Below are 26,765 nucleotides of genomic sequence, written 5' to 3' on the forward strand. Positions count from 1 at the left end.
AAAAGCTCGCATCTTGCCTGAAAACTGTCGCAAATTCATGGGTAGTTGCACAAAATGATACAGAACAATGCACTTCTTTATTCAACATGACACAGTATGTAATTTCAGACGACTTCAGTTTTCAATATGGTTGGAAATTTGACTACTTTCAGTCAGAAATCTTGGTGTCATTTGGAAAATTGGCGAGTGTTTTTTCCAGAGGCCAGGAGTGGAAAACTGGCACCAAGGCGCTATAATAATGCATAGCAATAAAGAAGGCTACTAATACTTAGAAAGATTGAAATAACAGAGCGAGAATGCAGCTACGACACTCGACCGTGAGGCGTTCAAGGACCAGCAGGTAGTTCACCTTGTCACTACTTTCCATTTGCTTTTCTTTGTCTGTCCATCACGCATGACTGGTACTGAAGTACTGAACCCTGGGACTCAGGTCTTCCTTTAGTTGTTTAGGGAAAGAAAAAAGAAGCCCACCTGGACTATAAAATGTAACCGAAACCCAGTGGTGGCGAGGAAGAAAAGGAAAACACGAGGATCTCTTTTTACACTACCGACTGTGCTGCGACGATCCAAAGGGATTATAAACAACTCAAACAAGCAGTACTACTTCAAACAATAAAATACCTTATTAAACCCCAACATGAGAGGGCCTTTGGGATGGAAGACTTTTGATGTGTACACAATCCCTCCAGTGTGAATATATTTAGTCTCACATCAGGAAAAGAAAAAAAAAAGGAGCAAATCACTCTCCTGACTCCATTCTTCATTCTGAGATATATCAGGAGCCAAATTCAATAACAACCCCAGATCATAGCCCAATCCATCTCTGAATCATCCCATAGTCTTTGCATAGCCTTAGCCCCTCGGCATAATTTAACACTGTCAGACTATGAACTCATCCCCGCCATAGAAAATGAATGGGCCGGCTTCCAAGAAGAGGATATCTTCGCAGAAATCCCTCAAACTTTAGTGGAGCTGCTATATTTAACAGAATTTCAAACTGTGTGTGTCAAAATGATTTAAAAGTAGAAAACTGAACTGACAGAATGAAATTTGGCCTCCAAAGAGGGCAAATCATTCAGTTGTTTACATTGTTTAAAAGGCAGAAGCTATTTCCAGCATGAGGCCGAGGTTATTTTGACGGAAAATAAACTTTAATACTGTACAGGCAGCTCTGAAATTCACAAAAATGTGGTCATTTTTGTTGATGGTACTATGGAAAGGTTAATTTTAATGGAGAAATTACATTTGTAGAGAAAGAATAAAGATGCAAAATGAAAAGGGAATCACAGACAGGCCATGCCATTTAAAAGAAAATTCAAATGGCATGTTCAAATTCCACATAATATCTTTGGTTTTATGGGCATTAAAAACATCTATAAAAAAAAGAAGAAGAAGATAAAAACAGCAAAGATAAATTACCTCGAAACATCATCTGCACCAGCCAAGATCCACTTATCCCTGTTGTCCCTGAAATTGAATGAGTGCTTTGGGGTAGGAGAATGAAAAGAAACTGAATTGATTCAGCCACCAGCGCTTTTCAATACAGTTATTGTGGTTATGGTTTTATGAATTAGCCTTGGGCTCCCAAAGTCTGATCCTAACTGCATCAAATTTCCAAAATAAGTCGTGTGGAGTCAGTAATGAGAGAGGTTAGGTTTGTTCACTGAAGCGTCTGAGTTCTGAATCTAGCAATTATGCTTTTACTGCCATGCTTGCACCTCAGATGAGGAGAGGGAGACGCAAAGGTCAACCCTTTCATTCTCATTATTTATTGGATCATTTGGTCTTGAAGCTGAGGCTTTGAATGAAATACCTTTGAGCAAAGTGATGCAACTCAGTTTCTCTGAGTTGTACTTTCCTGATCAGGTGTAGTTTAGCTCGAATAAATAGAGGCATGGTTAGAATTTCACCAGTCATTTGGTCCAAAACTTTGGCATTTATCTCAACAAATTCAACATGGATTAGCATGAAATTCTGTACTTAGATTCATGATTCCCAGAGGATGAATCCTGTTGAATTTAGTAATCCTACGGGCTTTTACTGATGTCACCGTGAGGTTCACGTTGTTGTGGTAGGAAATGTGTCAACTACTGTCATTTGGATTCTCATGACCCTTGGCGTCCATATTAACATTCTCCTTAGGATGAGTCACCATCAGGCCCAAACTTCAATCTATGGACCAGTATCTGCAGAACTAAAAGCATTCCCATTATCCACCGCTGTAATTTGTGTTCAACAGCAAATGTCAGCAGTTTAAAAAGCTAAATTAAGATGGGGGATATGGGGAGCACCATACCTGCTAAACATCAAAATGTCAGCATTGCCACTGAGGGCCTGTTAGCTTGCTAATGTTAGTATTTAACTCAAAGCAGCACTATGAGTAAGCACAGACCATTTACACCTCAAAATATCATGCAATTGTCATCTGGACATCACGTCTAAATATATAGATTTGTGGGTATAAATGCACATTACTTAAGGTGGGATCGGACAGACTACATCTGGATGCGGTGAGGCTTGCACTGTGATTGCATCTCAGTCGGCTGTAAATGCAATCAGCACAGCGTGACCACATTTTTCACCCCAGTCAAGTTGAAAGGTCACCTAACTCCCCCTTCTTCCATCTAAGCTTAAGCTGCCTGGCGAAAGCGACAAGGAGCTGCTGCAAGACTTCCTTGGCAAAAAAAAAAAAAAAACATGATTTCAAAATACTATACCACTGCTAGCTTCACTTAATCTTGCAAGTGAGCTCTGATCACAATGCAGACAGAGGAATGTATCCATCCCATGTTAAGTCAAGGTGATACCGGGACCTTAATCTTGTTATTCAAGAGAAAAACCTGCAGAGGAGAGAGTGTGTGTGTGTTTTACCAAAAGTACTATTCATCCCACTGATGAATAAATCAGTTTTCCACTAGCACATGATTGATAGCGCAGCCCCATTACCGGGCAAGAATGAAAGCTTTAATTAAAAGCTGAAATTTGACATTCTGTGATGCAATTAGTGACTATGTGCAATTAAATAAGAAAGCCTAATGAATTCAACACGGAGATTCAAACGCGAAACGAAGATAGAAATCATAATTAATGTACTTCCCTCCGTTGCAACCAACTTCACTAATTCTTCTCTATCTGCGGGCATTCAAAGCAGAAAAACAAAGTATGCATTATCTTCTGTGTTCTGTTGCTGCCAAGTGCATTTTTTTACACAATGAACCGCTGACAGGATCTTGGGCTGCGACCAACATGATCTGCAAATGATAAAATACGCCTTGGAGAGCAAAGGTACAGAGGCACCACTGTGAATCACCGACATTAGTCCGATGACTGGCTCATACAATACCCCTAATTGCCTTGTGTTACCATGCACGGATTCTTCTCCGCAGAGCAATGAGCCGCTGCACGCTGCATTGCTATTCAAGTCACAAAACATTAGCTGAGCATGGAAAGTTTTAAAAAGTCCGATTCGACTGCATTATTAAGAAAAACTCGCCGAGTGCGACACGACTTGCTATGAAGCTTTTGAAGCCGTTACCTGATTTAGTTAACGACACCCTGTGTGATATATATAAATGAACGGCACTGATATGGAAATAAGCACGCCGCACTTGTCATTTACTTTCAACGCAGCTCAAAGCGAAGTTTGTTTGTCATGCTTTCAGGGCGGACGCCAAGAAAGAAAGCTGTAGTAGAAAAGGCTATACTAAGAGCTTTTCCAGTACATGTAGGTCATTTCTCCTCCTTGTGGAAATATAGTCTGTTTTAGGATTAGGGGCTATGATTCATTATGACTGCATTTAATTACAGCAGGAGGTGGCCAATGCATCCCCGGTTTTAGCATATTAGGGCCCCTTCATCCATTGGATGAGAAATGTCTAGAGGAGGGTGTGGGGGTTGGGTTGGATAAAATGTGTGTGTGTGCGTGTGTGTGTGTGTGTGTGTGTGTGTGTGCGTGTGTGTGGACGGAGGAGGAGGAAGGCTTCAAGTTACTCTGGCAGAGCTGCAATTTCAACACAAACGCATGCACACACACACACACACACACACACACACACACACACATAAAAGCAGATAACAGAGTAATCAGGTTAAGGTGAGAAAGTCGGATAACTCGTTTATGCATTCCCCTCAACCCTTTCCAAGAAGTAAAAAAAACCCTCATCTGACGTCAAGAGAATTCCTACCACCGAGATGAATCAAAACCTTAAATAATAGTTTATTATAGCTCATAATTGCTGCCAACAGGAGATGTCTGATGGACCTTCACAGCTTTGTCACATGTGCTCAAGGTCCCATTCATCTGGACGTTGATCTCGACATGTTTTTTTTTTAATCCGTCATTCCTCATTGGGCTACTTTCATGTGTTGTTCTGTTGGCTTATGCATAGTAATTGCGCGCGGATTTGGTGTCAGATCAGCGACTGGCTAAGTCCTGACAGCACTTTCTGCTCAGCAGCCTCTCTTTCGTCATCTCTGCCACATAAAGCCCAGTATCCCCTCGGTCCATCAGCATGCAGCGAATACTGCTGCCTTTCCTGATCACACACCTTTGTGAAGCAGGACTCTCCCTTATGTCTGCCACCAAAATAGTAAAGGACGTAGGAAAAACCAATCTGTGAGGATTTTAGCACATAACGACAGATGAGTGATGAAATAATTATGAAACTAAAAAGAGGCCTAAATTTCAGATTTCATGCGGAAGTTTTTCTTTTTTCTTGTGATATTTGTCATCAGAGGCAGCAGAAGCTTAATGACAAACACAGAGATTCATGGTTCCCAGAGGTTGGATCCGAATGACTTTAGGAATCCTCTAGCTGTTTAAATGGTAGCATCAGCAGCTCAAAGTTTTTAAATTATTCTGTGAAGCATTGCATTCTTCCTAATGGATTTGCACTAATTTAGATTTAAATATTCATAGTTCCCAGAGGATGAATTCTAATAGCGTAGAGGATTCCCTGACTTTTAATCTAGAAAGAGAGAAACTGTCATTTTCATGTTGAAGGGAAATGTGTCCTCAATGGAAAAACTTTCCATCAGTGTTCCTCTCCTCTGTATATTATATTTACTGTGTACAGGGTTCTTCTAATTATCTAAGCCGTTGGTGGCAAGACACTTTAGTGAACTAAAACTAACAAACTAGAAAGCAGATTACCATTAAGACACCACTTGACTCTGCACTACTATCTGCTCAGCTGTGAGGCATACTCTGCTACATGTACTGCAGACAGTGTTGTGTGTTGTAAAGAACAGAGTCGGAGTTGCTCTGCTTGACAAGTTGTGTTTTAACACCATTTCGAAATTCTCCCAAGCATCTTTTTTTGTTTTCTTATCATACACATATGCCAATCTGTTTAGCAACTCTAAACTAAGTGTTTCAAACCAACAAAATATAAACTGAAACTAAACACGCCTCCTGTGGAAATTAAATTGAATTGAAAGCAACAAAAATAAATTAATTAAAACTAACGAAAAGAACACAAAACTTTGATAGCTCTGATTGTACATTAGCAAATATCATACTAAAGAGCTAAAGTAAGAATATGGAGAACATCAAGACAAGGTTGTGATAGCTTAATAAAGTCTGACTTTTTTCCTAGCATCACACTGAGGTTGCTAATGGTGGTTTGGAGTAAAATGAGTATTAAGAACAATGAATTCTAATTTAGATGAGACATTCATGGTCCTCTCTGAGTGAATTACAATACTTCTGGTTCATTGCGAGAACAACATGTTTAACTTCTGAACACTTGCCAAACAAGCCACTTTCCTGTTAGCCACAGCTGTGCTTTGTGTTTACTGCTTATTAGCATAATTAGCAGGCTAACAAGCTAAACTAAGATGGTCATCACAGTAAACAACGTGTAGCTACACCAGTTGCACGATATCATGTTTGCACTGACATGATCAGCATGCGGACATCAGCATTTAGCTCAAAGCACTGCTGCCAGTACAGCTGCAGACTTTTTTGTCTTGTTTGAGTAGATATGGTTAAACGTAAAGGAGCCCTATTATACATAATCCAATAATCACTGTTTTGGTAATCACCCCTCTCTAGTGTGGCTAGAGACATACAACATATCAAAAAAGGCCATCTCCTCATGTCTTTAGTGTCTCTAAAGATAAAGAAATGTGTCTCTGAACAAGTTGTTTATGTTTGTAGCATGTTGTGATGTCACAACGGGATAAGCCCCGCTCCCTGACTGGCTCCTCCCCTTGTGGGCTTTTGATTTAAAACTACAGCTACTGAAACTGTCTGGAACAAGGTTAATACCAGAGCTATCATCAGCATGGCAGAATGAATTATCTTTGCAGTATTTTGAGCTGAAACATTAAATCTACCTTCCTGCCTCCCATGCAGGTCTTATCATAACATGTTAAAAAGCAGTATAATATGGGACGTTTAAAGTGAGACGGACATATCACATACTACTTTCACCTACTTTGATTTCTCTTGCCTCAAACTAACTGCAACATGTAGTTATTCATCTTGGTTTATAGGTTATTGTGAAAATAAATAACACTAATAATCAGCCATGTGCCAACTTTTTACAAGTATGAAATAAAATTGTTGAGGAAATTATCATTTCAGCCCAGACTTTCCAATTAGCTGAGCAAACCCTCGATCTTTTCAACCCCTCTGTGGTCTAAGCATCCCTAGTGGCATTCCTAGAGTGATACTTTCCAACACGACGTTAGGCCTATTTGCAGCAACTCCCATAAACCCAAACAAGGTTACAGCGTATGCAACAATGTAATTGGCTTTCTCCTTCAGAAATCTAGCTGTGTTAACCAGATTATTTGTCTCCCTCTTAACCTGAAAGAGGAAACCTGTTTTCTCACTCAGACGGATGTTTCTGAAATTTGAAAGCTTCCAAAAGTGGCAAACAATCAAATTACCGCAGAGCTTGTTCGAATCAAATCCAATGGAGTTTTGATAGACTTCAAAGCTGAGGTCCCATAAGCAACAGCGGGTAACACATAATGAATTAATCTCAAAACACACTTGACAGAATGAGCAACTCCCTTAAGGTATCCTGGAGCAAAGGTGACGCAGCAGAGATGGTGGAAACTCATTTCTCTGTAATCACACTTTAAGGAAACATTTGTGATACGTCTCTTGTCTAGAGGCACATCAGTCTGGATGAAAACCAATTCCAGATACGCTGAGATGAAGCTGCTTTCATTTCATACAGATATTCATGTGAAATGCAATTAGTCAGTCCATGAAAAACGAGCACCCTTCTACAACGCCTCATTACATTTCGAGGAGAACAGTCTAGTAGCCTTTTCAACCAATCTGACCAACATCTCTCCCTTGTTTTTGTCATATCACATGTCTATTTGCTGCCTTCCAGCTGGTTAAATGGATCTTCAACATCTCACAAAAGCAAAATGCTCTCCACAGCCTTCCATTTAAACTCCACAAAACCTTCTCTGAGGAACAAGTGGTGGAAATTTAACCAACTTGTTAGCAATAGATGTATGCGCTCGAGCCTCGGCATGCTTACTTTATTCACTGAAGAGGGAGAAACGCTTGATATCGCCATTATACCGAATGCAAGAGTATCCAGGCCACCCATTATCCACTTTGTAGAGGGAAAAATTGAGAGATCTAAAAACTTAACTTTTGTGTGTATTCATAGTACATCTATACTCTCAGCACAAGCGGAGGACCTCTCTTGAATAATTCAAGATCAGACCTGTTGGGGATGTTGAAAATTCAATACATCAGCACTTCAGGAAACTTCAGCAGCACCCCACATATTCAGACACACACACACAAAAGAGCACATAAAAGAAGATGCAAACAGAAAAGAGAAAACAAACTACACAACAACTTCAAACTATTTCACAGCTCCCTCTGCCCACCACATCCCTTAATATTTAATTGAGTTACAATATTACTCGCAATAACAAAGTGTGTTTATCTTGTGAAGCGCATTCAAATGCCAAAATGATGCACCTCTGTTTTACCGAGGCATTGACCATAAATCTGAAGAGCATAGCTGAGGGGGGCGAGACAAGGGGAGAGTGAGTAAATCCAAACTCTAAATAATAAGTGAAGTTGAAGCTTCTGTAATAAGTGCAAACATCGGCTATGAGTGTTAAATCAACGGACAGGGCCAACACCACTTTGTCAAAGTGTCTCTGATCGCTTTGTCTCTTGACTCGGGCCTGTCTTAATTCATAAACCCACCATAAACCAGCTTAAAACGTCGGGCCGCCGCTCATTTTACGCACTGTATCTGGAGGACAACATTTTAATTTGACAGATTTATCACATTTATTCGTTCGAGGGACACGGAGCGGCAGAGTTTCAAAGCAGCAAATTCTCACAATAGGAGTGGAGTGAAGACAGACAGTTTGCTACAATCTCAAAGAAATATCAGCATACAGTTAGACTCATGGTTTAATAAAATGTTATCACACCAGTACCTATGTCCAATGATTACTAGATTTGTCCCTGTCACGCTAAAGACATTACTGCAGGTTCACAGTAGATAGTTTAAGCACATCATCACTGTTAGCAAAAGTTAAAGAGCCATCGGAGATTGTTTTGCACTCTGTGCGAGTTATCTGTAATATTAAATGAATGTATTCTGCCTCTGACTGACAAAAGCCAGCAGCAGCAATATGGAAAATGCCTCAACAACTGAAGCTTGACATGACACAAGAGCAAAAAAGGGATCAAGTCAGACGGAAATCTGTGTGGCGATCGCTGGCGTTTGATTCTCTGCAGGTCTGATCCGTGTCAGTCAAGCTTATCTATTCAGAGCGTACATTAAGCCAGTAAATCAGTAATACATCTATGGTACAAGTTTGCAGAGGTGCCTTTTTTTTTCCAGTATTGGCAACACCTGTGGGAACCTGAAGAAATGTTGAAATACAACATTAGTTTTTTCGTTTCTTCTAGATTTATGACATTATAACTTTGTCATACTGCATACAAGTCATTTCTGAGGTCTCTCTACCTCCATCCATGGTTGTGCTGTTTCCATAGAGGTGCAGAACTTTATATTGCAATGAAAAATGAGGCTACAGTGAGTAGAAATAAAACAAGGACAGAAAGAAAAAAACTAGAAACTGCAACAGATTCAAAGGGTAAACGCAACTACTTCTGGTTTAGGATCCTCTTCTTGTGAAATGTTTAAAGTCTTTATGGAAAAAGTCTCTCTCCAGGTGTTGATTTAACCCACCAAAGCTCACCTTTACATACAAAGTCAAACGTTTTGAATTATTTTCCATGAAAATAATCCCTTACTGCCTTCAAATTGTTTACATATAGCTTTCTCTCTTCACTTGCTGCAGCTCGAGCACACCAGCTCATCCCCAGCTCTGCTCGACCACTATAATCTACTCCATGCTCCATAATGGCAAGTTCTAAAAATGGAGTAAATCTGGTGTACATTTCCAAACCTAAAACCATTTCCTAACAAGAATAACGATACGGAAAAACCCAACAGTGCAAGGTGACAGGATCGATTCTTTAAATTTTTTACATTCAAATGCTCAGAGTCTAAATCCATGTTTCCAAGAACATCACTGGTACACTGTAGCTTCAAGGAGGAAATGCTCAGTTCTGGTGTTGACTGCTTATTTTGCTCGTGATGTGACTTCAAGCACATTAAAACCACTACACGGGCAAGTTAACAAGGTAAAAAAAAACATGATTTCTACCAGAGGGGGTCTTTAAAGTTTGATCACACTTGCTGTCTGTCATTCATCTGCTTTTTTATTTAGGTAAATACACTTTTTTTTTTTGCCACAACAGGTCCAACTCAACTTCCCAGAGTCTCCCCTGGTTACCAAGCAACAGCTCAGAGCCAAGACAGCCCAGCACATAACCTTCCATCCGTTTGTCATTTAGACACTTCAGCTTTTGCGCCCATAAACAAACGCGACATGAGATGTTAATTAGTGAGCTTTCGAGGTGCTGGTAGGTGGATTTTGTTTCCTTGCTACCATGCTAGCTGTTTCACTCTGTCTTTCAGTCTTTATGCTAAGCAAAGCTAATCTTCTGCAGCTTCATTTAACAGAGACACATCAGAGTGGTATCGATCTTCCCATCTAACCCTCCTCGAGAAAGCAAATAAGAGAATAAAATGTTGAACCTCTGCTTAATCCAATCACAAGTTTGCAGAAATCTTGCGTGAAAGCCTTTGTTGCCGTTCACAAACAACTTTTGTTTGGTTTAACCCTCCGAACCTCAAGTAGTATCTGGGTTTTTGAAGCTCCTGTCTCATTTTTCGTCACTGTGGGCTCATTTTTCCCTGCAATATAAAGTCCTTCACCTATGTGGAAACGGTGCAACCATGGCTAGAGGTAGAGAGACTTCACAAAAGCTTTTTGTGCAGCATAACAAAGTTATGATGTCATACATCAAAAAAAAAAAGAAAAGCAAAACTACGTTGCACTATGTCAACACAATCTGCAGCTCAGCCAAGTTTAGCTGAAACGTCTCTGAATTTTTGTCACATGACTGTTGGTTGCAGCTGAGTCAATAATGGCTTCTTGGTTGTGCAGTGGAGCACAGAATTCTTTTGTTTTTACAGCATGCGGTTGCTGCCAACACTTCATTTTTGGCAATTTTCTTAAAAAGAGACAAGTAGAAGAGAGGGATTTTGGTGAAATATCACAATTTGAATCCCACATTTGGTTCAATTTCCAGATAAACCGCTTGTCACACATCAGCAGCGTCAGAAAGTTAACGATCTAATAGTTACTGCTGCTTTTAAAGTTTGTGGCTGTGATAAACACTGTAATTCTGGTGATTTGTTTCACAAAAACATGCCTTTTAAAACCGACAGGTTTGGGGGTTCAGAGAGTTGAATGTCAAAATGTCTTGTTTGCTATTGTTTACATGCTAGGATGATTTCTGCCTTGCTGCTTGCATAATAAGCACTGATCTGTGGTCAGAGTCTATTAAAGTCAACACTGTTTACTGAAAAATATGTACAGTATCATGAAATATCAAACAAAACTGAGATGATGGAGCTATTAGTGGATTTTTATTTGTAACCCAGAAAATGGCTTGACCCTATTAGTTGGGTATTGAACGGAGGAAAACATTCTCTGTCGACGGTTGTTTTGATCTTGAGTCGGTCTCTGTTGAAGCTGCGCTGCCTTGACTTTGTCCTGACCTCCTTCTGGACTTGAACTTCACTGGACTCGGACTAAAAATTGCCCCGCCGATGTCGGCTACAGCCTTATTTGTGAAAGAGAAGTGTAAACAACGCTCCTGTCTCCTGTCTTCTCCCCTACCCCGCTGATAACTACCCTCTTGTCTCGTTTGTGCTTCTGTTTTTATCCCCTTTGATTCCCCGGCTCAGATAAAGACTTTCCCACCATCCCAGAGGCCCCCAGGATGCCTCATGAAACTCCCCCACTATGTGAGCTCTCATCCCTGGGTGTGTATGATGTCGCCCTCCCCTCCTCTGTCAGCTCGAATCACCCTCCTCTCCGGCTCAACATGCTGCTCTCGCCGCTCCCCAGCTGCGCCGATGTGTTTGCGGCACCAGCGAGCGAGAGTAGATGCTATTGAGACTGACCTTTGCAGTAGCACCCTGCGCTCTATGATTCTAACCCATTTGACAGTGAACGTCACACAGAATGCTAATGAAGTAGCCCGCATAGTAACATGTTGTCTTCGCTCCGGTGTAATTATCTGTGGGAGTATCCCTGCTGCCCTTGATGCATATTGTTTGATTATTAAACTGAATTACTGTCAATTACAACGCCAGGTTCTCGCTACTGGCTCACTCATGATGCATAAAAATAACATTTACAGGCTGGCGCTTTGCACCTGTTGCACAGATATCAAGAAAACTCCCAGTTAGCTGAATCTCGCTCATATATAAGAGCTGCTTCCATCAGGAGATGTCTTCCAGCTTCTTGCTCTTCTTTTATTTGCACTGGAAGACATCCTTTGGCGAGCATAGCAGCTAATGCCGCCTGATTGCAGCTTGAATTATAAGGTGAAATAAGTCCATCCATTACTCGGATGCTCAGTCAGACTGCCAATTTTGAAGGCATCTCTATAAATAAAGCGAGATTCAGCATAAGGGGCTGTGTCTGTGTGTTTGCACTCTGACTCAAAGGCTGCGAATTCTCCCCAGTCACTTGAACAGATATGAGGTGAAAAAATGAGCACGTAGCTTTTTTACCAAAGTGTAAAGCAAAGAGAGCTAACCAAACGAAGATCTAACAAAATAGCGGCACCTCCCAACATCGCTTATTCAGCAATTGCTGCCGACTGGTACTTTTCAGCGCTCGCAGATATTCCCGTCACACGAATACCCCAGCTGTAAACGTTAATCACATCATGTCTAGCAGTAAGTGTTTGCTAAGAGGATGACTTGCCGCGGCGTTTTGGTTTGTTTAAACGTGTGCGTTTCACCAATTTGCGGTGGAGGCCTGTGTAGTTTGAGGTTTCTTTAATGTATGTTTCCACCGGCTTGATGTGACTGCGGCTGATTCCAGGCCAGTACACTTACCCGGGGCTGAGTGCCAAGGCATAATGAGACATTTGGTTGTGAAATTCAGAATCTGACAGAATGCATTAAAGCCAAGCAGACTGCAGATGCAAAGGGAGCAGCCAGGCCAAAGTGATGACTTCCCATTTCCTACCGACTGTATCATATTTCCCTTTGCTTCCAGCCAAACAAATGACCAAATTGTGCAGCCGCTGTGCCATTGTTTGGACACACAGGCCCCATTGTTTGTCATATTAGATACCCGGATACATCTGACAAAAGCAATTACTGGTCATGTCACTCTGGTGTTTTTTGCCTATAACCTGCTGAAAATGTTACAGCTGAGTAGGGAGACCTAGCTTCGGCTGCATCAGGTTTCATTTTTATTTTTTTCAAAGAAGAATTCATTTCTAGGAAGGTCATTTTCTTGACACGGTATGTCGCTCACACTGAGTCACGAGGTCAGGGTGTCCGCCCCGACTTTTTACAGCAGCAGTGTGCCCTTGTGATAGCAAACAAACACACACTATGTGACAACTATGATCTAAGGGAACAAATAATATGACAGCTTCCCCAGCTCCCGGGCAGCCTGCTCTGTCCGCAGGGACTAAATGAATCTGATCTTTTACAATCCTGAAAGGGGTTGGATTGAGCCGGGCCACGAGGTCAGATGTAAAGATCTAGCCGGGCTGACTTTTTACACGCCTGCTGCCATGTTGCGTCACCCCAGCCTGGTAGAACGACCACTACAAAGCTACAGGAAAGAAAAAAAAAACAAAAAACTAAAAGATCAATCAATGCATTTATGGAAAAAATAAAAAGACAACCTCTTAGAAAAAGGGCCTCGCAAATGAGTTTGTGTATATTCCATGTGGATAAGCAGATCTCTACACATCTATGAATAAGTAATCAGCCTGTTCACGTCCTTTGGGATTTACTAACAAGAAAAGCAATCAGACACAAGCATGTGTAAAAGAAAAGAGGCACTCGAAATTCCTGACTGTGGTTCTGGCCTCTTTTTTTTTGTACTTTCAAATGGGCAACACAGGGCAAGGACAAAACAGCTGAATCACAGAACACAGTACAGATGTTCACGAGCAAAAATACTCTCCGCAGTAGTCAGAAATAACGGATATCTGGGGACGCACAGATCAGACAAGGCAGTCTTTTAGATTGCGGTGGACACTTGGACAAGAAACGACCTCTAGCTGAACTCCGGCAGTGTCACAAATATGCTTATTTTGATTTAGATGCCTTCCTCCAGCATCCCTCTGGCAAAAACAAGAGAGGAGAACAATAGGACAGTCAAATGTATCCTAATTCCAGCTGGAGACGCTAATCCAGTTCAGAGGCAGCAAGGAATGGGCTTGTGAGAGCAGACCCAGCAAATACATGCAGATGAGAATGATTATCCCGCAGATGAGCGGAAAGATGAAAACTAATTTAATAATAAGACCAGAAAATTCTCCAAGATAACAGGGATCTAGAGACCAATCCAAGACCCATCTGGCTCGCACCGCACATGCGAAAGCCCTTTTCCGGCAGGAGCTGTCCGTTTATGCTGTGGTGCTGAAAGCTGGCACACAGTGTGGTTGAAACTGCAAACCAAGTGTTTGATTGAAACAAAAAATAGGTGCGGATCTTAACTACATTTAGATCACACTGCAGTTCTGAGATACTTGTAATTGCGTTTTAGTGGAATGCTGCTTTGTATTCCTACTGCTCTGCATTTTAGTAGAAATATTGTAGGTTTTATAGTATTTGCAGGGCAGCTGTAGATACGCCTTGCTTCCATCCCAGTCCATTTTGAGGTATTTTCACTCGTATATCGCTTGACTATTTCAATTACATCCTGTCTTGTGCATTTTTTTCCAAATTCAGTGAATATTCTCAATCCGCAAGGTGGCTTTTCTGTTTATGTTCTCAGTCCTGGCTCTGTAAGTAGCAAACAAAGGGGTTCGGACCGATCCAAACAACATTATTCCAGTGTGTCCTGTTCACAGGACGGGGGGAGGGATGGACACGGAGGGAAAATGGCAGTCAATGTGGCAAATTTTAATATGTTAACTGGCTAAATATTAAAATGTATTCCCCAGGATAGCAAAATTCCACCTTTAATTCTCGAGAAACATTGCAAACATGTGAATTGTACCACATAAAAGTGACCTTCTCCTAATCATAAATAGTACAACATGCTATAATTTAGTAAACAACTTTAAAAGCATTTAAAAAACTATAGCTCATAATGACAATAAAGCCTGCCTTTAATCCTTACACGCATTTGAAGTGTCTACTAATGTCAATAACTGTGACTTCTCTCATGAAGCATCCATTACTGGCATAAAGAAGCCCTGCATAGTGCACTATGGCAGTTTTACTGCTTGAATCAATCCTTAAAGCATGTTCTAAAGCATTATTAATTATTTATAAACCATTTCAGGAGGCCTGATGTTTCTAAATCTGTACCAACTATAGTTTAGTGCCGTATAAACAATTCACATGCTTAGAATTGTACATTCTGCAGATGCATTTTACTCTTAAATACAAATTTTACCCGCAATGGAGTATTTTTACACACATATTATCCTGTTTAAATGAGGTATCTATATGATTCTTTCACCGGTGCCATTTACCTGAGAAATGTGATCCATAATAGAACAGCAGCGTTGCCATAACTCATAAAGCATGATTAGTCACTTTGTCAGCGTACCCTCACGTTAACTATGCCATTTGTGCCTTGCTTTAAATGTCATCGGGAGGGTTTCATACTTATTTACCTGCCAAAACAGGCATTACTTTGATCTATCTGCTTGTACCTTGGCAGAACACCTACTGTACAAAGACACATTTGGTAATACATACCTTTTCTGGGGGCTGATTACAATGCAAATACCTTGTCACATCGTGCGACGATCTCTAAACTACAAGTGGGCATTTCTGCCGGCGCCATACTTCAACATGGCTGGAATAAAATGCAAAACGGCTGCGTTTGTCTTCCCATTTGTTTAACATTTTATGTAGGACAACGGGAATATGTACAACTGTGTTGAAGCGCTGCCGTGTCCCAGATTCTGCAGGTCATTATGGTAAGAGGTTATTGATATGTGTATTGCTGTACAGGTGCACGACAAAAAGTGGGTTTGTGCAAATGTGTGAAGCAGTTTGTAATGGTTTTTTGTGAAGCCACAGATAAGATTTGATATTGCCGTTTCATTTGCTTCATAACAACACATGGCTTACCTTGCCAACATAGAGTGGTTCGTTCCCCGTGTACTCCTCCAATACGAAGAACTGGTTCCATACCCAGCTGCGTTGTGCCTGTGCAGGACCTCCCAGGGGTCTGGATCAGAGTGAGGGGACTTCTCCAGATCCCCAGAGGTGGGATTCAGTCCCCAGCAGCCCCTCTCCCACAGGGGAAACAGGAGCGCCAGGAAAGCCAGGGTTCTGCATATGCCTGAGCAACACCGCCCCATCATTTGGGCCCCTCTCCAAAAAGCACCGAGGCCAGAAGAGGAGCAAAAAAAAAAAATTAAAACTCAAAAAGAGAGAAGACCTGAATGTCAAAACCCTCGGGGTTTATCCGCACAGTTCCTGACCCTGTGTTTCACCAGAAAAACAAGAGCAGTAGGAGCCTGAAAGGAGCGCATGGGTTGAAATTGAGTCAAGCTCTGCATTTTGCTGTGTTGCCTCTTCTTTTTCACTGATTGCAGACTAAAAAGTGGGGTAATTCCCTCCACTTTGAGCCAGAGAGTTGACATTAAAGCTGGCTAACAGGGTCACCGGCGACCGGGGAGGCTTCAGCACAGGGCCTTATAATTGGCACCTATCAGAAGAGAGCAAGAGAGAGAGAGGGAGAGGGGAAAAAAGAGAGAGACAAAGACATAGAGAGAGAAGAGAGAAAGGACCGTCAGCAAAATTGCCTCTGTGACCGCAGTCACTTTAGACAGCAAGTAATGTGCCTGCTGATGCAATGATAATGACATTTTTTCACCAATCACACAGAAATTGGTCAAAAATGAACAGACAGTAAATACAATCAACATAACGCCCTTCACGTGCACACTCTCACCTACATGGATGCCAGAGAAAAACTGAAGGGTGAGGTCAAATGTTAATAAGAGTAAGATGGGAGGGAGGGGGAAAAATGACCTGGCTTCCCAATGCATGGAAGCAGAGAGATTTCACAGTGAATGAAACGACAGTGGCTGCGCGGAATAACAATCAAACAGCGTTCAGCTGGCTCTCAATTATCTGGGCTTTACCTCGCCAAGGTCATTATTTTGTCGCATTTTCTTTGTATAAGATCACGGCGTAGTGGTGGAGGAGATTCGATGCTAACAAGCCGCATGATCCGTGTGGCGAGCTCTCATCGCCAGGATTAAAAATAAATCTGAGCTGTCAGCATCATGATGGCCCGGGCACTCCTGACCTCTACTACCGACAGTCTGTTGCCCCGGCCCCAACACATGCAAGGGGATCTGTCTGCCTGCCGTCGTCGCGCCGTGACAGATCCCCCCAAGATGCCAGGAACATGAAGACTTGTCAAAGCGAAGAAAAGCATCAGCTCCTGACAGATAATGTTCTTCATGTCACAACACATCCTGACAGTCCCGAGTAGTCGAGCAATTACACAAACTTCAAAATATTGCTGCTATTATCAGTCCAATCTGACACCTCACAACGACTTCGGTGAATTCCTTCAATAAACATTTGTGGAGGGAACACGGCTCACTGGCAAATTTATGCATCGTCTCAGGTCGAATCAGAAGTGCCGCTTTAAACTTCAGGAGTGTTGTGAAAAGCAGACATTGAGAAAACTGTTTGACCACACATGTATTTATTTCCTCGCTGACCTCTCTTTCTCTCTCCTCTACGCCGAGTATTGGCAGGGCCTGGATGAGGAAGGTAATTGCTTTGGCATGCAGTGACCTCTTCCTTCCCACACAGATTCTCCACTTCTCATTTTACTTCCTCTCTGCTCCCCCTAGCAAAATAAAAACAGCACAGCACACATCCTGTGGAAGTGATTTGTTGCACTTCGCCGCAGCAAAGTCATTAGCCAGCGCTAATAATTAATACAGAAACAAATCACAACAGGATGACTGTCACCTCGGCAGACACCTAGCTGTTTGTGAGAGGCATCCTGAGCGCGAGGCAATTTATTTTTAACCTGCTTTCTTTATGTTGTTTATGAAGGGATGCAGAAATTTTCAGTCAAGTGAACACAGAAACCACTACAGGGCACAACTTTATCCAAACCAGCCATAAAGCTACGACACACCCTGATCTGCCTGTGCTTTTATTTTAAACTTGCAAAAGAAAAAAGAAAAAAAGACACTCAGGCTGCAATGCACAAACACACATTAACACAGAGATTCAAAGTCACTGCCTCTACATGACAATTTAATGGTAGAGGTGGAAAGTAGAGCAGATCTGGCTGCAGGGCAGCACGAGTTGTGAAGGCAGGTTGCAGCGGTGGTATTGTGGGAGAGAAGATCGGCACAGGGTCAGTTTGAGCCAAGCGCCCAAGTTAATGCTTCTCATTTCACTAAACCCTGAACACTAGAAGAGATGGTGAGAGATGCAGACGGGAGATAACGCTAATGTAGTTGTGGGCGCAACAGTGGGTTCAATAAAGCAGATATTGGCTTTTATTTAATGAGTTTCTGCTGATTTACTGTCCAGTTGATTTTAAATTATTATGCAATTCATGCAGCGGGAGAAATCAATGCTTCTTTTTTCCCCAGTAAAGTTAAGTTGTTTATCATTTTCAAAATTAAGCATCAAAAGGCAGATTGAAATTTACGGCCCCACTGGCAAACAAAGACGTGGATGTGACAAAGCGCTTTGTGAGACTCCTTCTAATGAAGGCTTCCATTTCTGCTTCTCGCTGGAGTCAGGTGAGTTGACAGTAAGCCGAGCGTAACGTAGCACAGCGGTGGTGTGGAAGAAGAATAAAAAAAAGCTCAATGAAGTGGCAACACGGTGGAGAAAACTTTGCCAACAACCCAAGCAAAAGTGTCATATTTGCTGTGATGGACTATCTCATTTGCTGCAGGAACGAATGGAGCAGAAGGGCGTTAAACAGGCCTAATGTGACCGAGTATAATGACTGCAAGTGGAGAAAATGATGGGAAAAGATGTAATCCTCAAGAATGAGCACATTTATTTGAAGAAACAAGTGTTTAACTTCAACTTCCAGATATCAAACTCTTCATTTAGAGTCAGCTTTTGCATTTTGTTGAATAACCAGGGTGGGTCGTCTTGCCAGAAAGTCTTTTCTTCTTCAGAATGTTTTGGTGCCAAATGCTCAAGTTAGATCTCACCCTGCAGAGGGAATAAACAAACACTTTTCTTCTTCTTAGCAGTTAAAAAATATTCAAATATAATCGCAAAACATCACCATTTGACTGAGTCAGCTCAGCAGCCTTTCAAAAAGTCCACGCTGCACCGGCCTTGGAAGCAGCACACAGGCTCATCGCTGGCCAGTGTCAAAGCGGTGACGCCTAAATTAAGTGAAAATGGGAGATAAAGCCGCGAATGTAAAGCCTCCCAGTCATCCCCCCGGCTCTGTTTCTCTTACACACAGTGTTCTAATCCCATTTGCCAGTCTCACAACAGGATACCAGTGCTACAGCACTCAGTAACCAATCACACGCTTCCTCTGATCCATATTCTCCTCCATCATTGTGAATGTGCAGTGTCTTCACTCCCTGAGCCAAAAAAAAAAGACACACTGGACGAAGTGCTGCGAACTTAAGTCAATCACGGTGTGGGACACTTCATGAAGACAGATATCGTAACCCAGAAGTATATTTGTTCATTTTTCTAGAGTTGCCAACATGTCGAGACGGGCTTTTTTGTGCATTTTTCTACATTCGAAGCTCTGCTTGCAATAAGAAAACGGCAGAAATCGAGCAGCTTCCACATAAATAGCAATAAACATGGCATTTAATTGATTTTTCCAAGACCTCAGAGCATGGGGTCAGCTATAGAGTTGACAAAAAACGTGGATCTGATGGGTCTTGGGTGTTATCTTCAAGGACATTTATAGTGAAATCGTGAAGCAGAGCCTTGCTGATGCAGGAGCTTGAACCTGAGCCCTCTGGCTTAAAGGGTGGTCTTCCTGCTCCCTGACTTCTAATATCTCATCTGGCATTCACTGAATCCACCTTGCAGCCTTCGCCAGTTGATCTGAAGTCGACCACACCCTGGAATAAGATGTTTACACATGCACAGAGTTCGTTTTAGAATCCAATCACTTGCAGAATGGATTCATGTTCAGTTAAGAAAAGCTGATTCAAAAGTGGCTGTAGTTGATGAAAGCAAATGCTTTCTCTGCAAGTATTTCTGGGATTATGCTTTTAGAAGTTGCTCAGGTGACACCCTCCAGTTCTGCACGTATAAGCACACAATCATAAATCTTATTTCCTTGCAGTGTGTAATATAGAAGATATTTAAGACGACCACTGCTGTGTGCTGCTTTTCTGTACAATGCAAACGGTGACTGCATGGGCTCACAGAACAGAAACACATGCAGCACAAGCAAAGTCAGACATAATATCATGCATTTGGTTAAAAAAATAAGCCTACCCTTGCAAGAAATGAACAAATAATATCCATCTGAATGAGTCTCTTTATTGTGCGTTGATCCATAATGTCATTTTTCTTTTCTTGTCCTTAAACAAGTAGAACATTGAGCCAATTTCTGGGATGGTTCCACTTATTCCCACTGCAGCTATTAGTTTCGTGAATTTTCCTCGAAACATCTCAGCCTCAAATGGAGCAGATCTTTTAATTTTAGCAAAGTCTTAATTCCTAATTTGATTGAAAATAGGTTCAGTTTCATGCTGCAGGCAGGGTTTTTTTTTTTTTTTTCTCATTTCACATGATTGAAAAGAAAAAAAAGAGATTGTGCAGTTCTGTACTGAGTGACTCTTTGACATGGAGTCTTTGCAGTGTAAATCAGCAGGTTCCCTCCTCCTGGTCAGCAAATGTGCACTCATGTGACCCGGCAGCTTTGACCTCTCTGTTAAGTATCAATCATTGCGCATTAGCTGTCAACACCCGAACAATGCAGGGAAAAAGTTCGCAGGGCGCACCTGTTCCCGGATCGATGGGAGACGTTTTCCCAATAAATTAAATCAGAAAAAAAAAACCTGCTCGCATCATTAGCCCTGATCGATTAGACATCTTCACAACTTCGGGGTGTTTTGGAGGAATAAGGGAAGGCAGATGAGGGCATGATGGGGATCGGAGCTGCACGGCAAAAAAAAAAAAAAAAAAAGACCGCCGACAGTAAACATCTCTGTGAGCGGACCGCCGCAGGAAACCTGTGTCCGTGGAATACTAATTACTGAATAAGCGACGGGACACGCACAGAAAATCAAACATAAATGAAAATAAATGCACAGCATACCTAAAACAGAGCATGAATTAACAGAGACGCAGCGAGGGGACGGAGAGAAGCACACATGATTGCAACTGCGCTCTTTGAAATCTATTAGAATTACTCACCCAGAGAAAGATGGAATAACTTCACCGCCACCACAGATGGTGGTCTGGTGGGAAAGTTGAGCTTTTCTGTTTGTTGTTTCTCCCACGCGGAAGGAAAAAGCAGATTATGTCAGGATAAGGAAAGTTTCATTTGATGAAATTAGTCCTTATGTTCAGAGCGGGGCGGCTGGAGATCGGCTACTGGGACCGCGCGTAAAAATGCTCACCCTTGCTAGGGATGTGGCAAGTCTGATTCCCTCTCCTCCTCCTCCTCCTCCTCCTCTGCCTCTCTCTCTCTCCCTCCCTCTCTCTCTCCTTTCTATCCTGCGCAGTGCTGCCTCTGTGCAGGGAACCCCAGCTGCAGGGTTTTGGTATGTATCTATATCTCTTCTTACATTGGCATCATGGGAACGCGCAGCAGAAGCACCGAGGAGAGACGGATACACCCGGACGAGAACGGCAAACGGATCACATTCTGAGCCAAATCCCTCGCTGACTGGAGCGAAGGGAGCCTATCGAAAGAAGTTGGACTAAAATTAAGTGGCGAGGAGGGAGCCAGGAAAACACACGCAGCGTTTTTGGCAGAGGGGATGAAGAGCCGAAAATTTCAAACCTGCCAAGTTTTTTGGCAGCAGATGGCATGTGTACTGTTAAATGATTGCCTCTGGTGGTGAAAGGAAATCAATACAAAAATTCTCCACACCTTCCACCAAATGAGAGGAATTGAGCATTACCCCCACTTCACCTTGAGAATTAATTAAATCCTGCACGTTTGGAATAAAAGAGCATTTCTCTTTAACTCTTTAAAAAAGAAGGGGGAAAAAAGCATTTTAAGTCGTTTTGTTTTTGCAGCACTTTTGAAATATATGTTGGTTTAATGCTCACTTTTTTTTTTGTGAAGTTTCCAAATTTGTTGCTCCCAGACTTTTGTTTTTCGTCCAATTAGCTGCAAACTGAGCTCCTGTGGTGACAGAAGAAGGCGGCATAAGGGCTGGCCTCTCTATAAACTACAGCACCTCTAAGCTCACAGACCTCTGAGACCAACTACTATTAGTTACATCCCTAATTAGTGGCTGTAAAACATGCAATGGAATACACCAGCCTCTACATTCTGGAAGCAGGTGGTTTCTTTCTCCAACTATATACACCTGTTTCACATTACATTTCATTTTAAACACAATGCTGAGCATTAGTCACGAATGGATTATCTCCTTTGTGCTTCTTTCTTTTTTCTCTCCGCGATGCTATTGCATTTTTGGTGACAGTAGTGCAGCTCCTTTTGTCTTCCCCTCTCTGCTCTGTCATTTAGAAAGGGAGCACTGACCCAAACTAATAGAAAGAGCAGCCTCTGTCTGTCATACCTGGAAGAGCAGTTAGCAAAAAAAAAAAAAAGTACACAGGAGGTGAGATATAAGCGGATTCCGTGGAGAAAGAAGGGGAATTTAAGAAAAGGGAACTCAACTTAAAGGTTGTATGGAGACAGAGTGCAGGGAGAGAGAGCGATAATAAGAGGGAGAGGTGAAAGGGAGGAGAAAGGAGGAGGTTTATCACAGGAGGTGGAGGAGGAGGTGGAGAGGCAGCAGTTCAGCGGTGAGAGTTATTTAATTGGAGAGTGACATTGGGAGCTTGGCTCGTCAGCTCTTCCCCATCAATCACGCGCGGTCAGGAGATGCCCGAGGTGATGTGGCCCGCATCCCGCTCCCTCCGGATCCCGCGGCCGGCCCCGGCATTTAACCGCCATGCCTCCATTGCACCTCCCTCCGCCCCTCCTCCACCCCCATCAGGATGCTGTGACCTCCCGTCACCTGGCCTACAGTTATCTGGTCCCCGTGACACGCCGCTTGCTGTGTCTTTTGTTCGCCGACTAACAAGAAACCCAGTGGAGAGGCTACTGTAGCTGCTCGTGGTACATTAATAACATATCACCTTCAAGGACATGTGTGGGGTTTTTTGTTGTTGTGAACGTGTTGGATATTGCATCTCTGTCAATGCATTTAGGATTTATTGAGTAGTTGTTACTCAAACATGGAATAAAGATCACCAACACATGTAGTCTGACTCATGGGTGTAGACTTTGTGTATAAGGCCGCCATATTTGCTGTGAATTTACCACAGCTTTTCCTCGCTTTATCTAAACCAACAACAGTGACCTCTGACCAGTAACCCGCACGCTGAAAATGGCAGATTAGGATCAGGCAAAAAAGCTGCTTGATACTTTGGGTGAACTTTCCATTTAAATGACAGTACTTACCACCCAGCATGTAAATATTCCACCAAAACATTCCCCTATGTCACTGTTTTCAGGGAGTAATTGATGCTTGGTTTAAAGCATTACAAAGAAGCCAGAGCACATTTTCTCCTTCTGTAGCAGAATGATAAGAAGTGCAGTCAGACCATTCTACAGGGCTGTAGAGTCAGGTCTGGTAACACAATGCTATCTGTCATGTTTGACGTGTTAATTTGAATACATTTTAAACAGGATGTTATTATCACTATTAGCTATACTAACTCATATCATGTTATTTTCATAAAGCTGACCTATCAGTGTTTGTCTTGTTTGGTCCAGTTTACATTAGTTCAGCCACTACATAGAGTAGCTGCCAATCATTCCTACAACTATTTCATACATGTATCCATTACTTTTAGCAGTCTGCTTTAAACATCTACCCATATTACCAACACATATAGGCAATGACTGTAACTGTTCAGGCCTAGCAAACAATTTAGCCATTTATGTTTATCCGTGTATCCAGTAAACTGCTTTGACCACATATCTATGAGTCGACGTTTAGTAATTTCAGCATTAGTTTTAGTTTACTATTTAAGCATTTTTTCCACTACTTTTAGTTAACGATTCAAGTTATGTACATTTATCCGTTCAAAAGTTTGGCTGTTTATCAATTGCTTTTAGCAATAAGAAACATAAGAATATGCTGTTTCCATATGCTGTAGTCAAATGACATCAGGTAGCCAACTGTTCGACCTGTTTATTCAATACTGCTAATATTAATAATGTAAATGAGTACCTTTAGCTAACTATCTGAATGGTATATTCAGAGGTTTAAGTGGGATTTAGCCTGTATTGGAATCTAAAGATTCAGTGAAGGCATGCAGCAGGAAGAAATGAGTCACCTCACAATAACTCCCAGATTGATTTGTACTGTGAGATCTGGTGGATTCGTTTTCTTTGAGGATCAGCTGACTTGTGCTGCTGCTGCTGCTGTGGTTCCTGCCTGCTGGATTTAGAGATTCAGCCAAGTGCATCCTACACTATATTAGTTGATGTTACATGGACTTGTTTGGCTGCTGCCAAGCCTTAGTCACAGGACAGATGTCTAATTGGTGATACTAAAAGCATAATCAGCCTTAAACTCAGACTGATGACTGCATCCTCCTATGTAATCAAACAGTGACTATTATTAACTGCAAATTAATCTGCACCAGGCCAAATTAGTCAATTACTGTAAACATTACCACTGCAAACTATTTTATAGCCCACACTTGTTTAAACTGTCCAGTATAGACAAAAATAGTTTAATTTGCTGTCAAAGATATTTCACAAAATGAATTAATCAGATAACTCCAGTGACACATCACGTACATATCTACTGTCTGATTAAAATAATCTAAACTAAATGACGCTACTACTTATAGAGGCTTTACATTTCTGACACTTTGTGAAACATTATGTCTGCTAAGCACTTCTACTATAATACTCCTCCTCCGCCCTGTCTTTCCTCCATCTTCCTTCATCTTTGAGAGTGAAGTTATCACAGATGAATTACGGACTTTCTGACTTGAAAATACAGCCACGTTACAGCTGGCAACAGATAACCAAGTTCACATGAAACAGCTCGCGTATTTCGTTGCCTCCGTTTGAAGCGCTGCATTTGAAATTAGCTAAGACTTAAGAAAAAGCAACTCTGATTATGCTGGCGCTCCTCCTATATCTAGCTAGATGCTACAGATAAGTTTATCTACTTCTGCATGATGATTCCCACTCAGGGAGAAGAAGAATAGGCTGTTTCCCATTGAGCAAACTTGCAGGCTGGTTTAGGGCGGCCTGAAGTTTTGTGTTTGTTCCAACCACAAGAACTGCAACTGTAGATCTTATTTCAGGGCTGTTTTCAAGAGAGAAAAAATACTTCTACATCCAAACATCACTGTGTATCCAAAATTCAACATATCGACTAACATGACAAACCTCCATCGTTGTATTTCCTACATAGAACTGGAGTTATGCCCAGTAAAACAATGTGTTGTTATTTTGGTGCACTCGGAGTTAACATTGCAGGCAAAGCCGCCAGATCCTTGACTGCAAGGGAAACAAAAGAGCCGATTAAGAGGCCATACCGGTCCATTCACACTAATGGAAAGTCGCCTTTAGTTTTTGTTTTATTCCATTCATTTGTGTAATTGTATTGACTAAAAAATACCATGGCTGGGCTGCCCATGACTGAATCCAATACATAACGGTGGCTACTGCAGCTAAAGGGCAAGTCAACTCATCTAACTTCGCAATTAGCTTTATGTTAGCTAATGTTACTTGTGACAATTTTATTACAACAAAATGGCCTAACTTGATTACATGTGACTAAATGCAATGTGAATGAAACTTTTCTACATTAACAGATCTCATCAACTACATTTTCCTCAGCAATGGTGGTGAAGACAAGAACTCCCACGATCCCATGCAACTTTGTGACACAACCAGACATGTCTTTTGTTACTGTTTTGATCAAGAGACGCCTGTAAATTTAACCCTATTTAGTTTTTTAGCTAAGTATTGTCCAAATATATTTAGTTGACGAAACCACTTTCAAGTCTTTACCAGTTAGTTTCTGCTGTTTATTTTACTAGTGTCTCCATTGTGCTACTTTTGGCTAACATTTTAGCTAGCTATTTGAACTGTTTATACCATTTCAACTCATTATCTTGAGCAAACCTGAACCTCAACACTAATTTCACATCATCATTTGGATTTTCATACATTCTCCACTGTACATACACTAGCACTCAAAAGTTTGGGGTCATCCAGACAAATTCATATTATCCATGAAAACTCACACTTTTATTCATGTTCATGCTAACATAATTGCACAAGGGTTTTCTAATCATCAATTAGCCTTTCAGCACCATTAGCTAACACAATGTAGCATTAGAACACAGGAGTGATGGTTGCTGGAAATGTTCTTCTGTACCCCTATGGAGATATTCCATTAAAAATCAACTTTTTCCAGCTAAAACAGTCATTTACCACATTAACAATGTCTGGACTGGATTTCTAATTAATTTGATGTTGTCTGTATTGACAAAAAACTGCTTGTCTTTCAAAAATAAGGACATTTAAGTGACCCCAAACTTTCGAACAGTAGTGTGCATGTAAACTTGGCATTACAACAACTAAACATCCATGCATTAGCTATTAGCAGCTTTATCCTCTAGAGGGTCACTGGGAGCTCCCAGCTAACATTGGTACACCCCGGACAGGTCACCAGTCCATCACAGAGGCAACTCACAGAGAAAATAACCATGCATGGCCCCTTTGACACCTACGGCCAATTTAAAATCACCTACTAACCCACCATGTAAACCTCTGGACTGCTAATTAGACATTTATTTGTTTATCAACTGAAGACCTTTACAATGTGTTCCACCCTTTGGGCCACAGCTACACCTAGTACTCTAATTGATAACGCAAAATGCATGGATATACAGGGGTTGATACTCATAACAGTGAATAAAGAAAGTGGCTGAATTGATTAGTAATGTTAATTGCTGGTTGGTCTCCGACCT

General features: G+C 41.6%; 1 protein-coding gene across 1 annotated transcript in view; it reads right to left on the reverse strand.

Moving 5' to 3' along the window:
- Window positions 1-16,291, reverse strand: part of LOC110950935 (cadherin-7) — a 120,760-nt gene extending 104,469 nt beyond the window's left edge. Inside the window, 2 exon segments of the mRNA XM_051940460.1 lie at window positions 15,714-15,787; window positions 15,790-16,291. Coding sequence (XP_051796420.1) covers window positions 15,714-15,787; window positions 15,790-15,949 — 234 coding nt within the window. The 5' untranslated portion in view covers window positions 15,950-16,291.
- Window positions 16,292-26,765: the final 10,474 nt, after the last annotated feature.

This window comes from Acanthochromis polyacanthus, chromosome 20 (genome assembly GCF_021347895.1).
Source record: "Acanthochromis polyacanthus isolate Apoly-LR-REF ecotype Palm Island chromosome 20, KAUST_Apoly_ChrSc, whole genome shotgun sequence".
Taxonomy (NCBI): domain Eukaryota; kingdom Metazoa; phylum Chordata; class Actinopteri; family Pomacentridae; genus Acanthochromis; species Acanthochromis polyacanthus.